Source organism: Struthio camelus, chromosome 3 (assembly GCF_040807025.1).
Source record: "Struthio camelus isolate bStrCam1 chromosome 3, bStrCam1.hap1, whole genome shotgun sequence".
Taxonomy (NCBI): domain Eukaryota; kingdom Metazoa; phylum Chordata; class Aves; order Struthioniformes; family Struthionidae; genus Struthio; species Struthio camelus.
Genome location: NC_090944.1, coordinates 20,684,547 through 20,703,346, shown reverse-complemented (window position 1 = coordinate 20,703,346; position 18,800 = coordinate 20,684,547). Strand labels below are relative to the sequence as shown.

Genomic DNA, 18,800 nt, shown 5'->3' with positions numbered 1-18,800 from the left:
TTAAAACATAAAGTTTGGCTTTGACTAAAAACTGAATGACTCATATACAGGATTTTGGTCAGTATTTGTAAAATCAATTACCTTGTCCTGGCAGATTTCTACAGTGAGACAACTTTTTTTCTTAAACTTGTATTAGCTTATAAAGATAGATCTTGATCTTTAAAAAAAATAAAAACATGAAAAAATCCTTGGAGGTGAATCTGATGACAGCTGTAAGGTCTATCCGTTTGAATTAGAAGTACTGTGATATTTTCAGTTCAGAACTCACTGATTAGAAAGAACTACTATATACAACTCTACTTTAATAACCAAAAAAATATTAAAAATGCTTTTTCTATGCAGTCTTTTTTCTTTAAAGAAAGGATATCCAGTTGTCTTGCTGCATATCAGCATGGGATTCATTTACTACCCACTTCCTCTCTTCAAAACCAAACACAACAGTGCAAACTTGCAGAGTATGGTAAAGAATGGATGTTCTCAAAGCTTTTTGCAATGACTTTTCAGGTTAGGATAAGGACTTTTGTCCCAGTTAAAATTTTTAGGATCAGGATCTGTGGGGAAAAAAAAAAATAAAAAAATTCCTCCAGTGTGTCTTGAATGCTATCTCAGAAAATTATCCTTTTTGCTTAGGCACTATTGCATACATATATTAAGACTCTCTGTTTAATTTGTTTATATGCATCGTTTCTTCTGGACCTTGCACTAACCAAACAGGAACGGCTGAGACTTACCTGTCTGTAGCTCAGAGGTAACTAATGCTTAAGAACTTTTCTATACTAGTGTTTCATTATGAGTCCCATGAAAGAGAGCAAGTGAAACAATTCTGATTTTACATTCTGGAAGTTTGATTTCACTCTGGAAGTTTACCCTAATAATCTTGTTTAAAATAAGAGAATGGATGAAAGTAAAAATTAGCTGAGCTTACTCAGCTGGGTTTTATATTCAGAATAACTTCAAGTCACTAAAAAATTCCACTGTCCTCCAAAAAGCTTAGTTTGTCTCCTTCCTAAAACCATATACACTACTCTGCATCCTTCAGAGAAAAACTGAGATCTGAAGCCCATTCCCTTTCTTGGCTTAGCTCACTCCCTGATATCAGGGGTGCTAGCTCCTAGACACACCTCAGAGGGAAAGTAGAGCCAGAGAAAACTTCCCCAAACAGCAAAATCACAACTCCGACACACAGCTGTTGAACTGCACTGTAAACTATGTGAAGTGTACCGTTTTACTGACTGGTTCCTTTCCCAAGCTGCAAGAAACCTCAGTTATCTCAGGTCACCAACCCATTAATGTGTACCTTCTGATAAAGGAGGAAATGAAACAGTAAACATTTCTGAGCTTAATAACGAAAGTGGTAATCTTACTAAAAAGTTACACACTATGGAACAATAGAGAAGGGGGCAGATAGGATTCACCTATAAATCACTATCTACATTTTAAATAATTAAATACAAGTTAATTAAAATAACATTTTCAGTAAATATTAAGACTCACAAAAGAGAATAAGTAATCTATTAGTACAAGTTAAGAATGTAAATCTGCGTGTTCAAATTACCTGAAGCATGGATTGATTAACAAAGTACTTTTTACAGCTTATTTGCTTTAAAAAATATTAACCTCTAATAGAGATTTAAATACTGCAGACTGTTCAGCACTTTTGGATTAAGCATGCTGTTAATAAAATCGTCTATAGTTCTTCTTTTTCAGATTTTCCCAATTAATATTTTGAAACTTGATAGAAGGATGAATATTTCTATAGTATCCCAGCATCTGGGGAAGCAGGAGTAGGAGGAAGGTAGGTGGATGGAAGAGCAAAAGAAAGGGAAAGGAGAGGAAGAGGATTGCAAAGGCTACAAAGCAACAGGCTAACAGGCTTAGCTTGCACTTGCAGAAGCAGTTTAAATTTATGCTGAAAGTGTTTAACCTAAAAATGATTCAGGCTTTTTTTTTTTTTTTTTAAACATGCATTTCACTTATGAAATATATGTAACGTAAACAGATGCTCAAGTAAGATTATGATTGTGTTTCAAAAGGGATTTTATACAAAGATCTCACCAAAAATGGCCAACTAAAATCCCTATAAGAGGTCACTTCAGAAAAGAGTTCATCCTGCTGTGAATAATAATAATAAAAAGGGATATAGAATTCTTTATGACTGAGTTTTTGACCTTTTATATTGGTTTACATTCTAACACAGACAAACCTTGTTTCTTTGACTTAAGTAACACCCTATTCTTGAATCAAAATTTAATTATATGGAATCACTGCTTCCTAGTGATCATCTGTTATCTCCTTAATGGATAGAGAACCAACACCTGCCTAAGCAATTTTATCACATTTATAAATAAAACTAGAAGCATTAACAATTATACACACAGAATGCAGGTCCCCTCAATAAGAAGTTACCACAATCACTAAACTACTCCATTTAAAGTCTGATAGTCTTTACAGTACCTATGATTAGCTTTCAGGGTGCATTCACTTTAATAAGACGGACTAGTAAACCCTTCCACCTCCAAAGGCCCTTGCCTGTGTTTTTCCAATGTGAACCTTACAACTGACAACTCCAATTCTCTATCAAATAATTTCAAGAGTCAGACCAGGTCTGACTCCTCCATGTAGAGCTTCTACCAGTAAATTCTCATTTAAAAAGCAGAATTCATAGCTCTGGGGAGAAGTGTAATTCCATCGGCTCCATCAAAAATAACAAGGATATGATAACTCCTCCAATACACGAACAGTCTCTTTCATCTTTAGACGTGATCTATTCCATACTTCTGATGTGGCTTCAAGCTTCATAAGAAGAAGGAAAAAGCTAGACCAACTATTACCAATTGGTGGATGCATTAAATATTTCAAGTGCATTGTAGGGTGGGAGGGTAGAATCACCATGCTATTCTTTCTCGGGAAGATGCCTGGCCTTAGGTTGAAAAAACCCAAACCATCCAAGGTACCTATATCATTCTTCACCAATTTTGCATTTAAAAAAAAACATAAAAACTGCTATATAGACATAGGAAGGCATTAATACTGATGAAACAAGATTATATATAAAGAGAATGGATAGGAAGACTTTATCAATACAAAGTCAGATATAACAATATTTCAAGAGTTAATTTTTGTGAAGAGATACAGGAGAGTACTAAAAGAAGTGCTTCCAAGGCATATACCCTTTTTGAATCTCAAATGCAGACCACTGAGTTGGAATTCTATTCCAACTTCAGCCAAACCGATCGCAACTTAAGAGGACTGCCACTGAGGAAGGTTATGTTTTTCATTTCTTTGAATGATGAATCACATCTGTCAAAACCATCATAGTTGGCTGGCCCTGACAGCCTAGTAAGTAAAACGAGTTCTCTTACAGGCTCTGCTTCCAGCCTTTCTTGCCCTGTCCACTGCTGAATACGGCTACTAAAGCCCACCAGCCAACAAAACCAAGTTAGAGAGCAGTGTATGTATTTTACTGTATTACGCTGATGTCCTATTTCAGGTTTGTCACAATGACATTGGTTTTTCCCCTTCCAATCTGGGACACAATTAGTTAAAAAGCTAGCTTACGTCCTTAAAAAAGACAGTTGTAAAGCATTACTTACTATAGTGAATACTGCATTTCACAGGATATGAAAACCTGCTATATTCCATGTATTAAAAAGAATAGTACTACAGTGAAATAGTATCCTATCCATGGTTTAAGCCAAAGTTCCATTACACACTGGATTTCAAATTTCATCCTTTCTAAACTAATCAAAACAAAGTTAAGCTCCCTAAGGTGTTAGTACTTGCTATGGGCATGATGTGATGTCAGGGAATTAGCGTCAGACTTCTTGTTTGCTCCTCCCTCCAGGTCTGCTGGACTTAGTGGACGGATGGCTTTAAGAGAAGACACAGATGGATCTCTCTCAGACTGAATCATAACTTCTTGCCTAGGCCTCTCTTACCAGGGCGAGAGACTATACTTTAGTCTCCCTCAGGCTGGACACAGAGTAGATCATATATCTGGAGCAAGGGTATTAATAACCGAAAATCCAAAAACTGGGCAATGGCTCTGTTGCCAGACATCTTCCAAGAATAGACGCTTTCACTCGTACATGAACAATTATCATCAAAAACTTCATAAATCCTTGCATTGGGGTGGGCAGCAATCCTGGAAAATAATTCCAGGACCTTGATTCTTTGGTGGGGGGTGCGGGCGGATAGGGAGGAGGAAGATTAAACTGGGATCAGATAATAAGTCCATCTAGCTAACATGTAGGAAGAAGGAGAACCTGCTCAGGCTGCCTACTTAGCTCTCCAAAGTTCAAAAAGTTTAGGCTTATAAAAGTTCTTTTTATTTGGGGAGAGGATGAGACTGAAGATTCCACGTAAGGATATTTTCTCTTTTCTTCCCAATGACTTATAATAAGCCTTCCAAAGCATGTTATAAAACTTCAGTCTTTTAAGTTCAAAACAAGCTGTTGTTACCACAAGCTTCCAATTATTTCCAAGAATCCCAATTCAAATATTTATTTATTTCGCATTCTCCTGAAGAAAAGCCCTCTATCGGCAGCAGATTTTTTTTTTTTAATAAAAAATTACATTCGTAAGCTGCTATGGAAAGAGCCTCAATTAGCCAGAATCCATTCACCTGATACTAATTTAAACAAGGTCACGATCTAAAGAACAAAATAGGTTTTGAATCGACAAAATCCATTTCAAGAGAATTCATCTTATGGGCTAATCAGTCTTCATTAGCAAGACTTGGTTCTGTCATGTACTCTTCTATAAAACTTAGCTTTCAACTTAAAAGTGAGAAGGAATTAAGGAACTGGTATTTAATCAGTTCAAATCTATATCAGTTTGAGCAAGAATACCCACAAGAAGATACAAGCGTAAAAGAACAATTCAGTTCACCTTCCAGGAATGAAGAGATTCTTTCTCTGTGCAACCTACTTCAGTAGGCCTTAACCCCCCCCCCCCCTCAAAACAACAACAACAACAACAACAAAATAAAACCCAGTAATTTAGCTGAATATACCTAGTTTGCCCCAAAGAAAGGTCTTTTTCATCTGCACAGGAGAACACTGTTCTACTTATCATGCAGTGAAGACAGACAGTTACCATCTGTCTCTGGCACTGCTGCTTGTTTTCAAGAGTGAACTGAATGAAGCTTCAAAATGCTGAATTATTCAACTGATATATACAAGAAGCCTCTACATTAACAGATAAAATTTAGCCTTAAATAACTTCCATTTGCACAGATCCATAGTAGCTACTTAACTCTAGAACGATTACCAAAGAGTAAACAGAACTGTTGATACACAGCATTAACAGAAATTAATACTGGATTTGATCTTTCAGTATGACCACGAAAGTTATGAAACCTAGTTCTCAATTTGGAATGAAAAATAATGGCAGTAAAAGGTGTCATTAAAAAAGTAACCAATCACATAAGCATCTGCAGGAAAGGGAAAAAAGAGAGAAGACTTTTTAATGATTTTTTCTGTACCTCAGAATTTTCTAGGGGACAATTAAAACAGTTCAGTATTTTCATAACATTCGGAACGTGAAATTTAGACACAAACCTCTTTTATGCTTCTTTCCCATTTTCAGATACAGCACAAGTCAGAATTTGAAAAAAACCCCACCTTTGAGCTAGGTGAAAACACTTTTTTCTATGTATTCCTGTTTCTATTGGGCCATTTTTCAAGAACTCAAGAATTATCCAAAAGAAATGTACTGGAGGGGCTAAGGCTAAATACCAAAAGAACAGGCTGGTGAAAAATATGAGAGCAAAGGGAGCATGCCACTGATGAAAATCAACTTGAAAAAGTATATATATTTAAAAAACTCAAAACAATGGAATTTTTCGTAAGATCCAGTACAAATGTTCAGCTAAAAATTTTCATCAAGAAATAGAATTCTGTTCTGGAGAATCATAATTCACAGGAAAATAAATTTAAAGAGATATTGTGCAGGACAACTCATCCCTACAACACATTGCCTAAAAATATGTATCTATTAAGGGTAATGGGGCAGAGGGAATAATCCTATCATGCTAACCTTACAGTGTAGTTTCGTGACTGACCTAAGATATCCAAGTTTGCTCAGCTGCTTGTCCTTCTGTCCTGCTCTTCCGAACATGCAGTCATCTGGGTCACACACTGATCTGGCTGAAAGATTATTTGTTAGGTGGGGGAAAGAGGTAATCTAGTGGATTTTTTTTTTTTAAGTGAGGGTTTTGGGGGCGGGGGGGAGAGTTCTTAGTCAGGGCATTTTACCACCTAGCAATCTGGTACATTATTGGTGCAATCATGTGTTTGTACACGTTAATCCTAGCATACGGCTATGAGACTATGCAACAAAGTGTCACCTATAGGATCACGCACAGATTTAGATTATCTTAAATCGACTGAGAAATGACTTCAACACCTTAATGTTCTTTTCCCATTTTCATGTTATATAAACATTTCTATTATTTTTGGCTAGTATGAACACACAAAGCCTCTGATTTCTGAGGTATGAAGAGAGACTGTATCTGTTCTCCTTGTGCTTACTAGCAAAAAGGCTGTTTGTTTTTGTTTTTTTAAGCACTATTTGTATGACACATTGTGTGCATTGCAGGAAGAAACATGTTATGCTACCTGCTCTCTTTTCAGCTACAATAAACTCCAAATGAAGAGCAGCACAAAATACCAGGGCAGGAGTACTCAAAAACTCTAAACCCTTCAGAAGCAGTGCTGGCAGATTTAGTTTGAGATCTGAGTATACTGCTAATGAAAAGAAAACCTACAAAAACTAAAAAGCAATATCCTGATGCAAATAATGAAATATATTCAACACATAATCTCAAAGCACCTCCTATTTAGAAAGGGACATTCTCCAGAATGCTTCCTGTATAATGTTCATTATCAATTCTTGCAGTGAAACTCAGCAGAAACCTCCCTTGGATACTTACAGGGGCACAGCAACATATTCAAGCAAGCTACTGAACAGAAATTACTTTGCTAAAATTTGAAACTATAGTTTTGCCTATTTAACTTTGTTTTAGCTATTTTTCACAATCTAAACCACAGATGCAACCAGGCATGGTATTCTTCTCAGATTAATGTGTTAAAATAGGTGCTGCACAGCTGGAATAAATCCTTGTGGACAGAAAGGAATATTGCATTTCTTCAGTCAAGCTAACCCTTCCTTTAAGCTTCGCATCTAACATCCACCACATGGTTCTAGTTGGAGGATAGCTGGAAGATTAGTAAATATTTAAAGAGTGTTATAGCTAATATATTTATGCAATAAATTTGAAACTGAATGAAGTCTATGATATTCCTATATTGAGTCTGAAACTAATATAAATACAGTCAAAACTCCGTTTGCTGAAAGGCTTTAGCAACAAAACAAAGGGATTTTTACGCTCCTTAAAATAGCTGCCTAACCTTTCTTTATTAACCTAGATACAACAGATTTTATTTGTATGCATCTGTGTGCGTGTGTATATATATATAAAATATGTGTTTGTGTGTGTGTATATTTTGCCCTTTAGATGTCAAGAAAAAGTATAAACTACTTAAATCTACAGGCTACATGCACATCCCGCTAACAGAATTAAGGGAGTTTAAAAGAGGAAATATAATTGGGTAAGCGAACATTTACATCCACAATAATCTTAACTCTGCCTGATTTTAAATTCATCAGATCAAAACCATCTTCTCAGTTACTTGAAACGTCCAACACCTGCCGTGACTGGAAAGCACCTTTTGAAGAAAGCAGAAACAAAACTGCTAGCTCCCGGTATAGACAGATTAAGTCGCTTGGGGGGAGAGATGGAAGACCAATAAAATAACTGCCCAACTGCCATGCTCTATTTATTTAATAATAATAATAACAAAAATAGGACCTAAAACAGAATGTCCCTATATTTACATCTTGGAATATCAAGCATTCATCATGCCAGGGGGGCTGTCGTGGGAGAATTACACAGCTATAGAAATAATTCTACTCTTCACACCTGGCTACACTTACTTTGTCTTTGTAATACAAATGGTAACATGAAAACACCCAAGTTTTCCCTCTTCTCTGCTATGAATCTGTCATAACCCGATTTCACATTAAATGACACACCAAGTCATTCTGCTTCGCTTGGTGTTGATCCAAAGCTTTGAAAAGGCTTCTTTTTAATTTTTTGTTTACAAGGAAACCTTGGTAACTGCATTAGATTCAAATGCTGATTCAAATAATATTTATTACTGCTGACAATAGATAGACAATAATAAATAAAAATACAGGAAAAAACAGGAACAGCATGTTAGTATTTAGCTTTTTGCATCAGTTTGATATAAATAGTGGATCTTTACTATGGTGATTCTATTCTGAAATATCTGAATTTAAGAAATATTCTATAATACATATTCTATAACATACATTCTATAACCTGTAAGTATAAACAAAATGTAAAATTTTGAAGTTTTCAGTTACAGTCACTGTCTACATAATTAACACAGCAATTCCCCAAATCTATAAAGTATGCAAAACTGCCCTATAAGCATAAAAGTATAAATGTACATTTGTTCTAAGCTTATACTGCTATTGTTAACTATTGGGTAAATAATCATTTTTGTGTGAAAGATTCACGAAAGGAGTATAAACAATTTTTTTGAGGAGAAGGAAGAAGATGGTCATGGAATAAGAAGACGAGTAATGCAGCATTGATTCTGTAAAATTAACTTGTGCCTCATACTGCACAGACATTATCAAACTGTCTACCATGTACACAGAGATTTCAGTATGTGCCCAAGTGAATATCTCCCTAGTTTAGCAGTCCTAGCCATCTTGTTTAAAAGGATATCAACAAACTGGCCCCAGCTCCAGACCAGAACTACAGTGGCTCTGCCTGTAGCAATTATACCCTACAGACACAAGGCTGAAGGATTTTTAATACGTCCTCTGAATGGTCAACTGTAGTGGCCACTTCCATCCACTGAACTCAAACTAAAAACTAAGTACACAGAAAGTCACCAAACAAGTCCAGCAAGCATGTAAGTAGATTCTTATTCATGCCTACTAACAAAAGAGCTTCCTTTTACTCCTTACAATGGCTAAATAAAGGAGATGAAAGCCCCCAACTAAAGGGCTCTTCAGTTACATCTCTTCTACACAATACCCAATAAAAACCTCCAGGACTTTAAAAGCAATAAAACAGCAACACATTTTAACCTTTCACTCGGAAGTGTCAAACTTATTTAAATTTGGAGGTAGTTCAGCTCCTCTCCAGTTAGTGCCTGAGGAGTGGGCGCATGTGCCTACGCTAACCACTTGCCACTTCCTCCAGGAGAGGGTGTTCTCAGCATCACCCCCCCCCCCCCCCCCGTTTGCTTCTTTTTCGCAACGTGCTTTTGGGGGAAAAAACCAACCTCCACTGCCAATGCACTAACATACGTGTTTTCCCTGCTCGCCCCTACCTCCGCTCCAACAAGGCCTCCCCCTGCCAGACCACCTGTTTCCTGCCAAGTCTGCAGTTTTGGTTAATAGCATGTTCTTACAATGCATGACATGATGGGACTGATTAAACCTGGAAGCTCAAGGCAGCTGAAAACCTTTGTAAAACCTTGGCAAGCCACAGAGCTCCATTAAAGTACTCTGAAGTTTGATAGAGAAAATTTACATGATGGCTTAACAACCCAGTTTTACAATAAAATTCTCAAATTATATAGACCAAACTGAAAGGAAGCTACAAGGCTTGCAGTACCTTTTGCTAAACCTAAACCAAACGATTAACTTTCATGCATAATTTAAAATTGATTCTTCATAATGTGGTAAATAAATTCAGGAGGAGAAAATTAAGATATGTGCACGGTGATATTCATAGCTCTCATCCAAGAAAGCATGTTTGAACAATTTCATTTGTAAGATTTAAATACATGTTTAAGTGACTTTTTGAATCAGGGCTTCACAGTGCATACACAGAGTCTCATATCACTTCAGTAATTTTTTTTTCCCAAAAAAATAATTTAGGAATAAATTATTCAAGAAAACTATTTTCAGGTGATAGAATTTGTGTCTAATCAGCTGAAATTCTCTTTTAAACCATGCTTCAAAATGAATTTGTTTTTAAATTGGCTTCTTTCAAAAATATGTTTATTTTTTAGAATAAAGGTATTAAAAGACAAAACATCATACACTGTTAGTACGTAAAATAAAAAGCACCGCATATAAGTAGTGGGGCAAGATTAAGTCCATACTTAAGGATTTGATGACTAGTTTTCAAGAAAATGTCTAGAAGTACATGCGGGAAAACTAACCAGCAAAAGTGAAATAGCTTTGATTTAGATACAGATGTGACCAGGAAATTAGTCTGTGAAGTACTATTTTGCAAACTGATAAACATGCAATTAAGAGAGATGCAATCAAGTGCATACACTTTGACCACTTCACTACTTTTTAGAAACTGTAATAATCCAATTAAATTACTACTGAACCAGGCAAAAAAAAAAAAAGAGTACCACCCTGTTTATGTTTAAGCTTTTTATTTCCACTATGTATTTTCATTCAATGAAACAACCTAAGAAATTTTTTACCCTTGATTTGTTAAAGAAAGTTAAGTTCATTCACATGTAAATTTAACGATGGATTATAAATGTCTTGAAACTAATTCAAGATACGACTCTCATTCTGCCCCTTTCTCTGCTCAAAAGTGATTTAAATTATTCTAAATCGTTTTGTAAATATCAGAAACCAATATTCAACTGAAGTGTAACTTGATTTGTTTGCAAATCTCTTTTGAATTGCTTTATGAGGCATAAGCACATGCAGTTTATTAGGAAATAATAAGCAAAGAAGGCAAGCCAGGCAAGAAGCTTTGCTCACTTTCAAAGTCAAGGAAAAAATTTGGCCCCTGATCAAGCTCTGTGCAAGTGAGAACTTTTAAAAGATTTCCCATTTGGTTCCTGAAAAATAGAAAAGGAAGAGAAAAGGAGTCCTGAGTGAGCAAACGATTTTAGAGGCAAGGACTTGGACATACTGGTTCTGCTGGAAAATTTACACTGCAAGCAATCAAATTTTAAGTTTTTCCTCAGTTCATTGTAAAGTCAGGGAAAAGATTCTCTCATTGCCTTGTAATTCTTTCAACTTACTTTCAAAATCCAGGAAAAAATGTGGATAGTTTTCAATTTCCCTGGTAAGGACCTTAAGAAGATTACCCATCCCAGCAAACCTATTAAATGCAACAAAATTGTAAACAGTTATATACGTAACATTAGAACGTTGCAGCTAACAGCTTGACACAATCTGCATCATATACTAAATATTACGGCAAGTTCTGGACCACGGAAAACATTTTGATGGTTAATCCTGTGATGTATGTGTGTTGGGACAGAGAAGAGGACCTTGTATAAATACAGAAGTAATTCTATTCAACAAATTGGAATTTAAGCATCTGTACAACTTTACCAGGAACAGAAGGATATTTTTGAGCTTGTTTTATTAGCACGAAAAACAAATTCAGGACTATCCACATCTATATTTGTTAATCCTCTGAATTGTTAGGCTCAGATTACCAAATCCCATTCCAGAGGTTAAAAAAAAAAAAAAAAAAAAAAAAAAGGAGTAGGGGGCCTCTTAATCCTTGGTTTGGATTCTCAAGCATGATTTCATGGAAAATATTTTTTTTATGGAAACTGATTCAGTTTAAGGGAAAGAGTCAAATTGTTTCTAATCAGTAAGGCCTTAAATATTACCATCAAAATATTATAAAAATAGTTACAAATCCTATTCCTTTTAACCTTAAAAATTTGTGTGTGCATTTTTGGAAAAAAAAGGTTTAAGTTCCAATTTTTTCAACCATCTTGGAAGCTTTAATATTCCAAGTCAATGAGAAAAATTCCCAAAAGAAAAAGTGACCAATTCTTGAAAAAAACAAGCATCTCTGAAGCAGAAAGAAGAATTGAAAAAAAAAAGTAGGTTTTTACTCGTATAGCCCTTAGGAGGGCCTGTTATTCTGAAACTGTGTATAGCTTTCTTGGGCAAACTTAAACTTTTTTCAGAAAAGAGAAAAATCAAGTCATGAAAAGCACATATAAGAAATAAAGACAGTCTGCCTAGAGGGATGTAGAGAAACGTAACTTAAGATTTAAAAGTCAGTTTGAAAACTTTTTTGCCTCAAAGACAGACGTTCTCAGTGTTCTAAAGCACGGATCTTGGGGCTCACATCTGATGCTGATCTAGTTTTCAGTTTAACTCTTTTGCCATTTAAGAAATCAGAACACAAAAAGCTGATTCTATGCATGTACATAGCTGATACTTTATCTGAGGAAACAGATTCCTCCCCACAAATTCTCCTCCAAGCATTACAGAAGAAAAAGTGTCGTTAACCTTCATTTCTATATGCATAGAAAGGATACATTTCCATAGTAGGAAAACCTGGGAAGAGCCCTGCAACGGAAAGCTTGATGATTTTAAAGCAGTCCTGGTCAACTCATAAAATGGTATCAATTTAGTCAATAACCTGTTCAGAGCATGAAGTTTCACATAAACCCAGCTTTTGTTAGACAAATGGCTTTAATGTTTTGCATGAAATAGTTCTTCAAAATTTTCTCTCCAGAAAAGATCCAGTGAGCAGACTGCTAAGCCTTTTGTAATTAGCAGCATTTTGAACACACACACTTGAAACATGAGGGAAATTCACCATTATTCATAAAGTTATACCCACTTATATGCAGAAAAAGTAACACAGTTTTACTTCCAGAACAAAATCTGCACCGTATGAACTCAGTCTAACTTTCCGATTATCCTACAAGGGGGAAAAACATGCAAACAGAACCGAAGAGAGTTTATACAACATTAAATCTCGTATTTTAGTAATAGTTCTTCACATTGGAGTAATACATTTTTATCAGCATCATGTAAAAGGGACAAGATAACATACATATATTTATCTCCTTTTCATACCTGAAAGAAACAGTTTATATTATTAAGAAATACTGTCACTATCTAAATTGCTTCAGTTTAGATTCCTCACTTTCAACTCTCATTTTAAGCCATATCTTACCTCATCGCCTTCAATCTTCAGAGAGTATCCAACCATTTCTTCTCCTGTCAAAGTTAGTACTGCATCCACAGACTGTTTGGTTGATAGCATGCTTCAAACAGCAAGAAAGCTGCCCTCCTTGCCAAAAACTGAGGATACGCTCCCTCATTTGCTTGAGGTCATGTGCCCAATCTCTGATCCTCCTTATAGGAGTAAAGGATATCAAGGCTGTGGAGATTTCTAAACACGAGTATTTTTCCTGAACTTCCACTATATTCCTTAACTCATTTTTCACTTTGTTCCCCTTTCCGTCGATCCCTATTTAGATGAAGATGCAGCCGTTTAGGTCACAGGTACGAAATGAGAACCCTGCCACAAGCTTTGCACCAATTGCCATGGTCTGCCATGATCCTGAAGGTGATACTTTGACACCTTCTGTCTCCAATAGGCACAAAACAAAACAGTGATATCCAACTTCAACATCTAGAAGACATGGTTCAGTCAGGTGCTAGATATGTCTCATTTATGATATGAAACAATTTCTTTATGGCTTCCTAAAAACAAAACTAAAGATAAGACCTTGTTGCAAATAACTTTTACTTTAAACCTTAAGTCGACTTAAGTATTAATTCCATACTAAAAGGCCAGCCTTCATCTTAACAAAAGGGTTAAGAAACATATTTCCTTGCCCCTAAACTGAATTATTTCATTCTTTATACTTTCTGCTTACTCGGATGTCACCAAACCTTCCCTGGAAATTCTAATACTTTATTTTATACCTCATGAAATGTATGTCACTTCCAGCATAATTTTTAACCAGATTTCAAAGTAACTAATGACAAATTCGGAGCAGGTCAGTATCTATGCTCTAGCTGTGACCTAAATGTAAATAAGCCACTGATGTATAGTAACAAAGCATTTATAGAAGTTTAACCTTAAGAACATACCCTTCCACTTTATTAAACCAGAAAGCACTTTTTTTTTTTACTGCAAAATCAGTTTATATACTGAAGTGAGAGTCAATGCATACCTATAAAATATTGCTACTGCAGCACTCCTAAGTGATAGCAGCTTCTCTTTAGTGTCCAAATCCCTTAAAATTACAACTTTTAATAGCATACTTTAGAAGTGATAGCATTTTGATGTAAGAATCATGTTTTCATTTTCCATCTTTTCTACTGCTTTCCAAATCATTAAATCTTAGGTGAGAATGTACGTAAGCACAAAGAAAGTATTTTCTAAGCCAAAAATTGTTGACAGCTTAAAACTAATTAGTCTCTCGTTATGCTTAGCATTTAGATGCATACAAAAATATGAGTAAGTTATAAAGACAGCAGTGAACAAGAAGGTACAGTCAGCATTTTGTGTTTTATATACCACTATCCAAATGCATATTTAAAGTACTGAACTTGGAGCCAAAACAACACAGGCTGATCTTCTATCAACCACTGTTTCCAAAGTTTAATGAATTTAGTTTACACATTCTCGAAGAATTATCTCGGACGGGAAAAGAAATCCCTTTTCCTACACTAAAATATTTTTTTTTTTCAATTTTCATTAATAAAGTACTATCCCCCCGCCTTAAAAACACACCAAAAAATCCCAGAATACCCAACCAAAACCAAAAGGAAATACTTCAAATTTGACATGGATTTAACATATTCTCAAACATACTGAAATAGAATTTTGAAAACTTAGTAAATGTTCACAGCCTGGCTATTGTCAACCAGATTTTGCATGTATTCTAAATGTCACATTATTTAACCGTCTTTATCTTTGCTTACATGCTGTTTTGAGTGACTACATAACTTAGAAGAGGGGAGTTTTGTAATTTTTTTTTTTTTAACTGATAGCTATAATAGTAAATACATTGCTAAGAAGTCATAACTCTGTAACAGATAACATTTATTTCCTCTGCTTTTATAGGACTAATGTGTATCAGTACAAACTCGGAAACACAAGCATGACAGCAGCTACACTGAAGGAGAACCTAGACAGACAAGCATTTCAGCAATGTGCTAGCGAAAAAGGGCATGTACACCAGCTCAACTCTTGGCTGCTCATCAGTGCTCCTTTGCCAGAAATTATTTCCTAAATCTGCCTGCTTACATAAACATACTCTAAAAGGCATTGTCAAAATCAGCTGGATCAGCAAATACCTACTGTTTAAATTCATTTAGATAATCCTAACTAAATAGGGTTAGGAGCGTTCTCACGAGCAGCTCCATTGATAGATTTTAGGGGAAACAGAGACTCCCAAGTTCGGGAGTGGCAGTGAATGTTTAGCTGTGATAACTTCAACCAGCACATCTGCATCTGTGAAGAGAGAGGCCTGGAGGCTGCAGACCCGGGAAACTCGGCTGTACTAAGCACACTAGCATCCTTAAAGCCGTGGAACTGACCTTACCGCATGAATAATTAACTGCAATTTCAAAGAGCAGCAGCATCCAATCCCAAGAAGGTCCCTTTTAGATCAAAAACAAAGTATTTTGGCAATTGCCCCCACATAGTACTTTATCCCCAAGCTGCATGCTATTTTTTTTCTGATAATCTCTCCAATTTTCTTGTATTTAAGAATAATTTCATGAACATGCTAGTATCATTGTCACCAACTATTCTACCAGTAAATGTTTGAATTGATGCCATAATAGCTTTGATTGTGCAAATAAATGTTAGTTACGAAAAGTGGTGTTATTCCTGTAGGGAAATTATTTTAGAAATAACACAAGATTGCACTGCTATAGTAACAAACATAACAAAAATAGTGGCAAACTGGAGATATTTCATAGAGAAGCACCTGCAGACGTCTTTAGCAAGCAAGGCCTGTGCCTTATGAGGAAAAAAAAGTTATTTTCAAAGTCTAGGCTATATTCTCTTTCCAGAAAAATTAAAACCATTTTATCTACACTTATGACAAATAAATATGAATTTAAGATTTTTACAACTTTCTTTTTATGAACAAAGTTAAGCAGTGAAAATATATTTGTATATCAAGAAGCACCAAAAAGCAACTCGCAAGCAAAGAAAACACAGGAACAAATATATTCCTTAAGCAGGTGAAGGATAAAACAGGCAACCTCCCTTCCCTACCACCAGAAAAAAAGATGTAAAGTAGTGAAAAGCGGATAAGAGAAGAACATTGCTCAAGGTGAAGTAATCCAAGATAAAAGGATAATTTCTGCTTTGCACAATTCTAACATAGTTCCTAGATAAATAAAGCTTCAAGCCAAGAGCTTTTACTGTCAACTGATATGTAGATTGCAGGACACAATTAAAAACTACCAAAAAAAAGGGAGGTAAGTCAAAGGGAGTTAATAAATAGTTTGCAATGACAAATGCATTTTTCACTGATCACAAAATGTTAAGAGTTGGCCAGTAACATCAATATCTGTAGCCCCAAGGATTAAAGAGCTTCGGTCATGGATGTGCTAAAATCAAAAGGCAAAAAAAAAAAAAGTATTACCTCATATGAACTTATCACTTAGGGTAGAATTATTTTATATACCAACTTTCAAAGCAGAGCATACTCGGAACAGAAAACACATACGTATTTCAAAGTGTATAATGTCAAAAAGAGCCATCGTGAAGGCATGAAAACCAGGACACTAGATATTTTTTATCAAAATACCCGAATTCCGATTCATAGGTCACAATCAAGGTTTCACACTAAAAAAAAAAGATTAGAATAAAATTAAAGTTATATTTTTGAAAATTACATGCTTGAAATGAAATTATATGTTCGAGAAGGTAATGCTCCTTCTTTCCAGTGTGTAATAACTACAGTAATCTAGTTTCAATTCAACGAATATTGGCATCACATTCACAAATGCTTATACACAGACAAAATTTCCCCTTATATGATAAACGGCGCTTCTGTCAACTGATGTTGTTAGGTAAGCGAAGCAGGATACTACCGTTTACCTAACTGAAACATGGGAGAGGGATGCCTTTAGCAGGAAGGGAGCAGGTTTGGCTAACTGAAGTGTTTCTTCCTGCAAAACAAAATCATTTTATGTTTTTCCAGATGGAGTTTGACTCAGTTCTGAAGAACTCTTGTAAGAGAAGAGCAGCAGCATCGTCATCTTCATCTTAAAACTCCCGTGTCCTCATCTTCTCTCGCCAAAATCATAATGTAAAAGGAAATGAACCATCTGATAACACATACACTTTTGGAAGCATAAAGATTTTGAGCATATGAAAAGCTATCTGGTTTCAATAATCACGGATACGAGTGGAAATCTATTACTGATCATATACATTCTCAGATACAGAATCAGAAACGGGACTCGAATAAAAAGTCAGAAACAGGGGGAAAAACAGTGTTGTTGCTCCTTTCAGCCTATTGATTGCAAATTATTCACCCTACTGACTACCTTATATAGAATATTTTATACAATTCTCATAGAAAATCCAGTGCAGGCACCTGAAGAAAAACATGATAAAAACTATCATACTCTAGTTCTTTGTAGAATTACGATTAAGATTTTCCTCAAAGTGATTTTATTTTCAAGTTATTTCTTGTTTCATTTGGCAATAGGAGTAAGTCTTTGCTCTTTATCCATTTTACTCCTCTTTAAAATATAAATGCCAAAACAGCACATCTAATCGCCGTCAAGACAGACACAAATCCTACAATAACTGGATTTCTTACTGCATAGTTAATAGTGATCTGCTCTGAACGTGTCAGTGTATATGATGCAATGCATTTTGCTGGCTAAAATCTGTATTTTTCTTCCATAGGGTAATGAACTATAAGATATGGATCTGAAGCAGTATTCACAAGTATCCTTTCTAGATAGGGTCGGGTGGGGGTCAAACGATATCTAACAATACTAAAAAGACAATTAATTCTGATCAAAGAAATATACCAACACACTTGGGAATTAGGATAGCTATAGTAGACACACTACATATCAGTTGCTCAGGATTTGGGAATTAAAGATGAAATATTGCTCCTAGTAGGGATTAGTTGCTATTAGCTTGAAATACTTCCAATTGCGTAATAATGGCCCTAATTAATATATCTTGTTATGCAAAACAGCAAAACTTGCTGACTCTTTCATAATATTATGCTGTTGATGGAAACAGTAGCAGTTTCACTGAAAAAAAAACATTATATAAAAAACATTGTAAATAGGCTGGAGAAGTATATGCACTTTTTTCCTTAAATTCAGAAAAAGGTAAGAGAATAAAAAATTACTGTGCGTCTCTTGATGAGGGCTAAAGGAGCAAAGAACAGGTACGATCCCAAGATATTTTAGAGAACACCTACTCCCAAGACAGTGGTAAAGAAGGTTTTGCTGAACTAGGGAGGCATCTGAATAGCAGAACTGGGCAAAACGCTTTAGTAAGCATAATTAACCATATATCTGTACATGTTCCTGGAGTTGATTAGTAATAAATGTTCTTTCTAGACCATGGAGGAGGTTACTAGAGGAATGGCTGCTTTAGGCTTGATTGATACTTATGGGAGGAACTGACTGAAACTAAAGGAAGGAAATACTGGAGAAATTAATTAAAAACAGCTGAGTTTACTATTCTTAGAAAAGAAAGGGAAAACAGCAAATTAAAGATCATGATTTGAAAAAAGTAGTTTCAATAATTCCAGGTATCTGGAAGAAGAGGTCTCTAGGAAAGTTAATCTAATGGATAAGGGGGTGTAGGACAGCCAACAGTTAAAGCACACAACAGGCTATTCCAATGGACAAAGCAGAGCATTAGAAATCAGTATGCCTGCATGAGCATATCGAAGGACAAAAGGAAGAAAAGAAATATATAAAGCAAGAAGCTTTAGCAAATGACA

At 35.4% G+C, this 18,800-nt stretch overlaps 1 protein-coding gene across 20 annotated transcripts in view; it reads right to left on the bottom strand.

Annotated features, from left to right (window-relative positions):
- The window catches only part of CYRIA (CYFIP related Rac1 interactor A), a 60,378-nt gene that overhangs the window by 12,766 nt on the left and 28,812 nt on the right, over positions 1 to 18,800 (bottom strand). For 8 of the 20 annotated variants that reach the window (XR_011140043.1, XR_011140044.1, XM_009676837.2 and 5 more), the window contains one exon: positions 11,106 to 11,185. The exons of 4 other annotated variants lie outside the window; for them this stretch is intronic. Coding sequence is in view for 12 of the 16 variants with exons in the window: in XM_009676837.2 (XP_009675132.1) it covers positions 11,106 to 11,175 (70 nt within the window). In the remaining 4 variants the exon portion in view is untranslated. Of the gene's footprint in view, positions 1 to 6,064; positions 6,145 to 10,839; positions 10,920 to 11,105; positions 11,186 to 18,800 lie in introns of those variants that run through there. 8 more of the 20 variants (XR_011140042.1, XM_068937135.1, XM_068937133.1 and 5 more) reach the window with 3 other exon arrangements.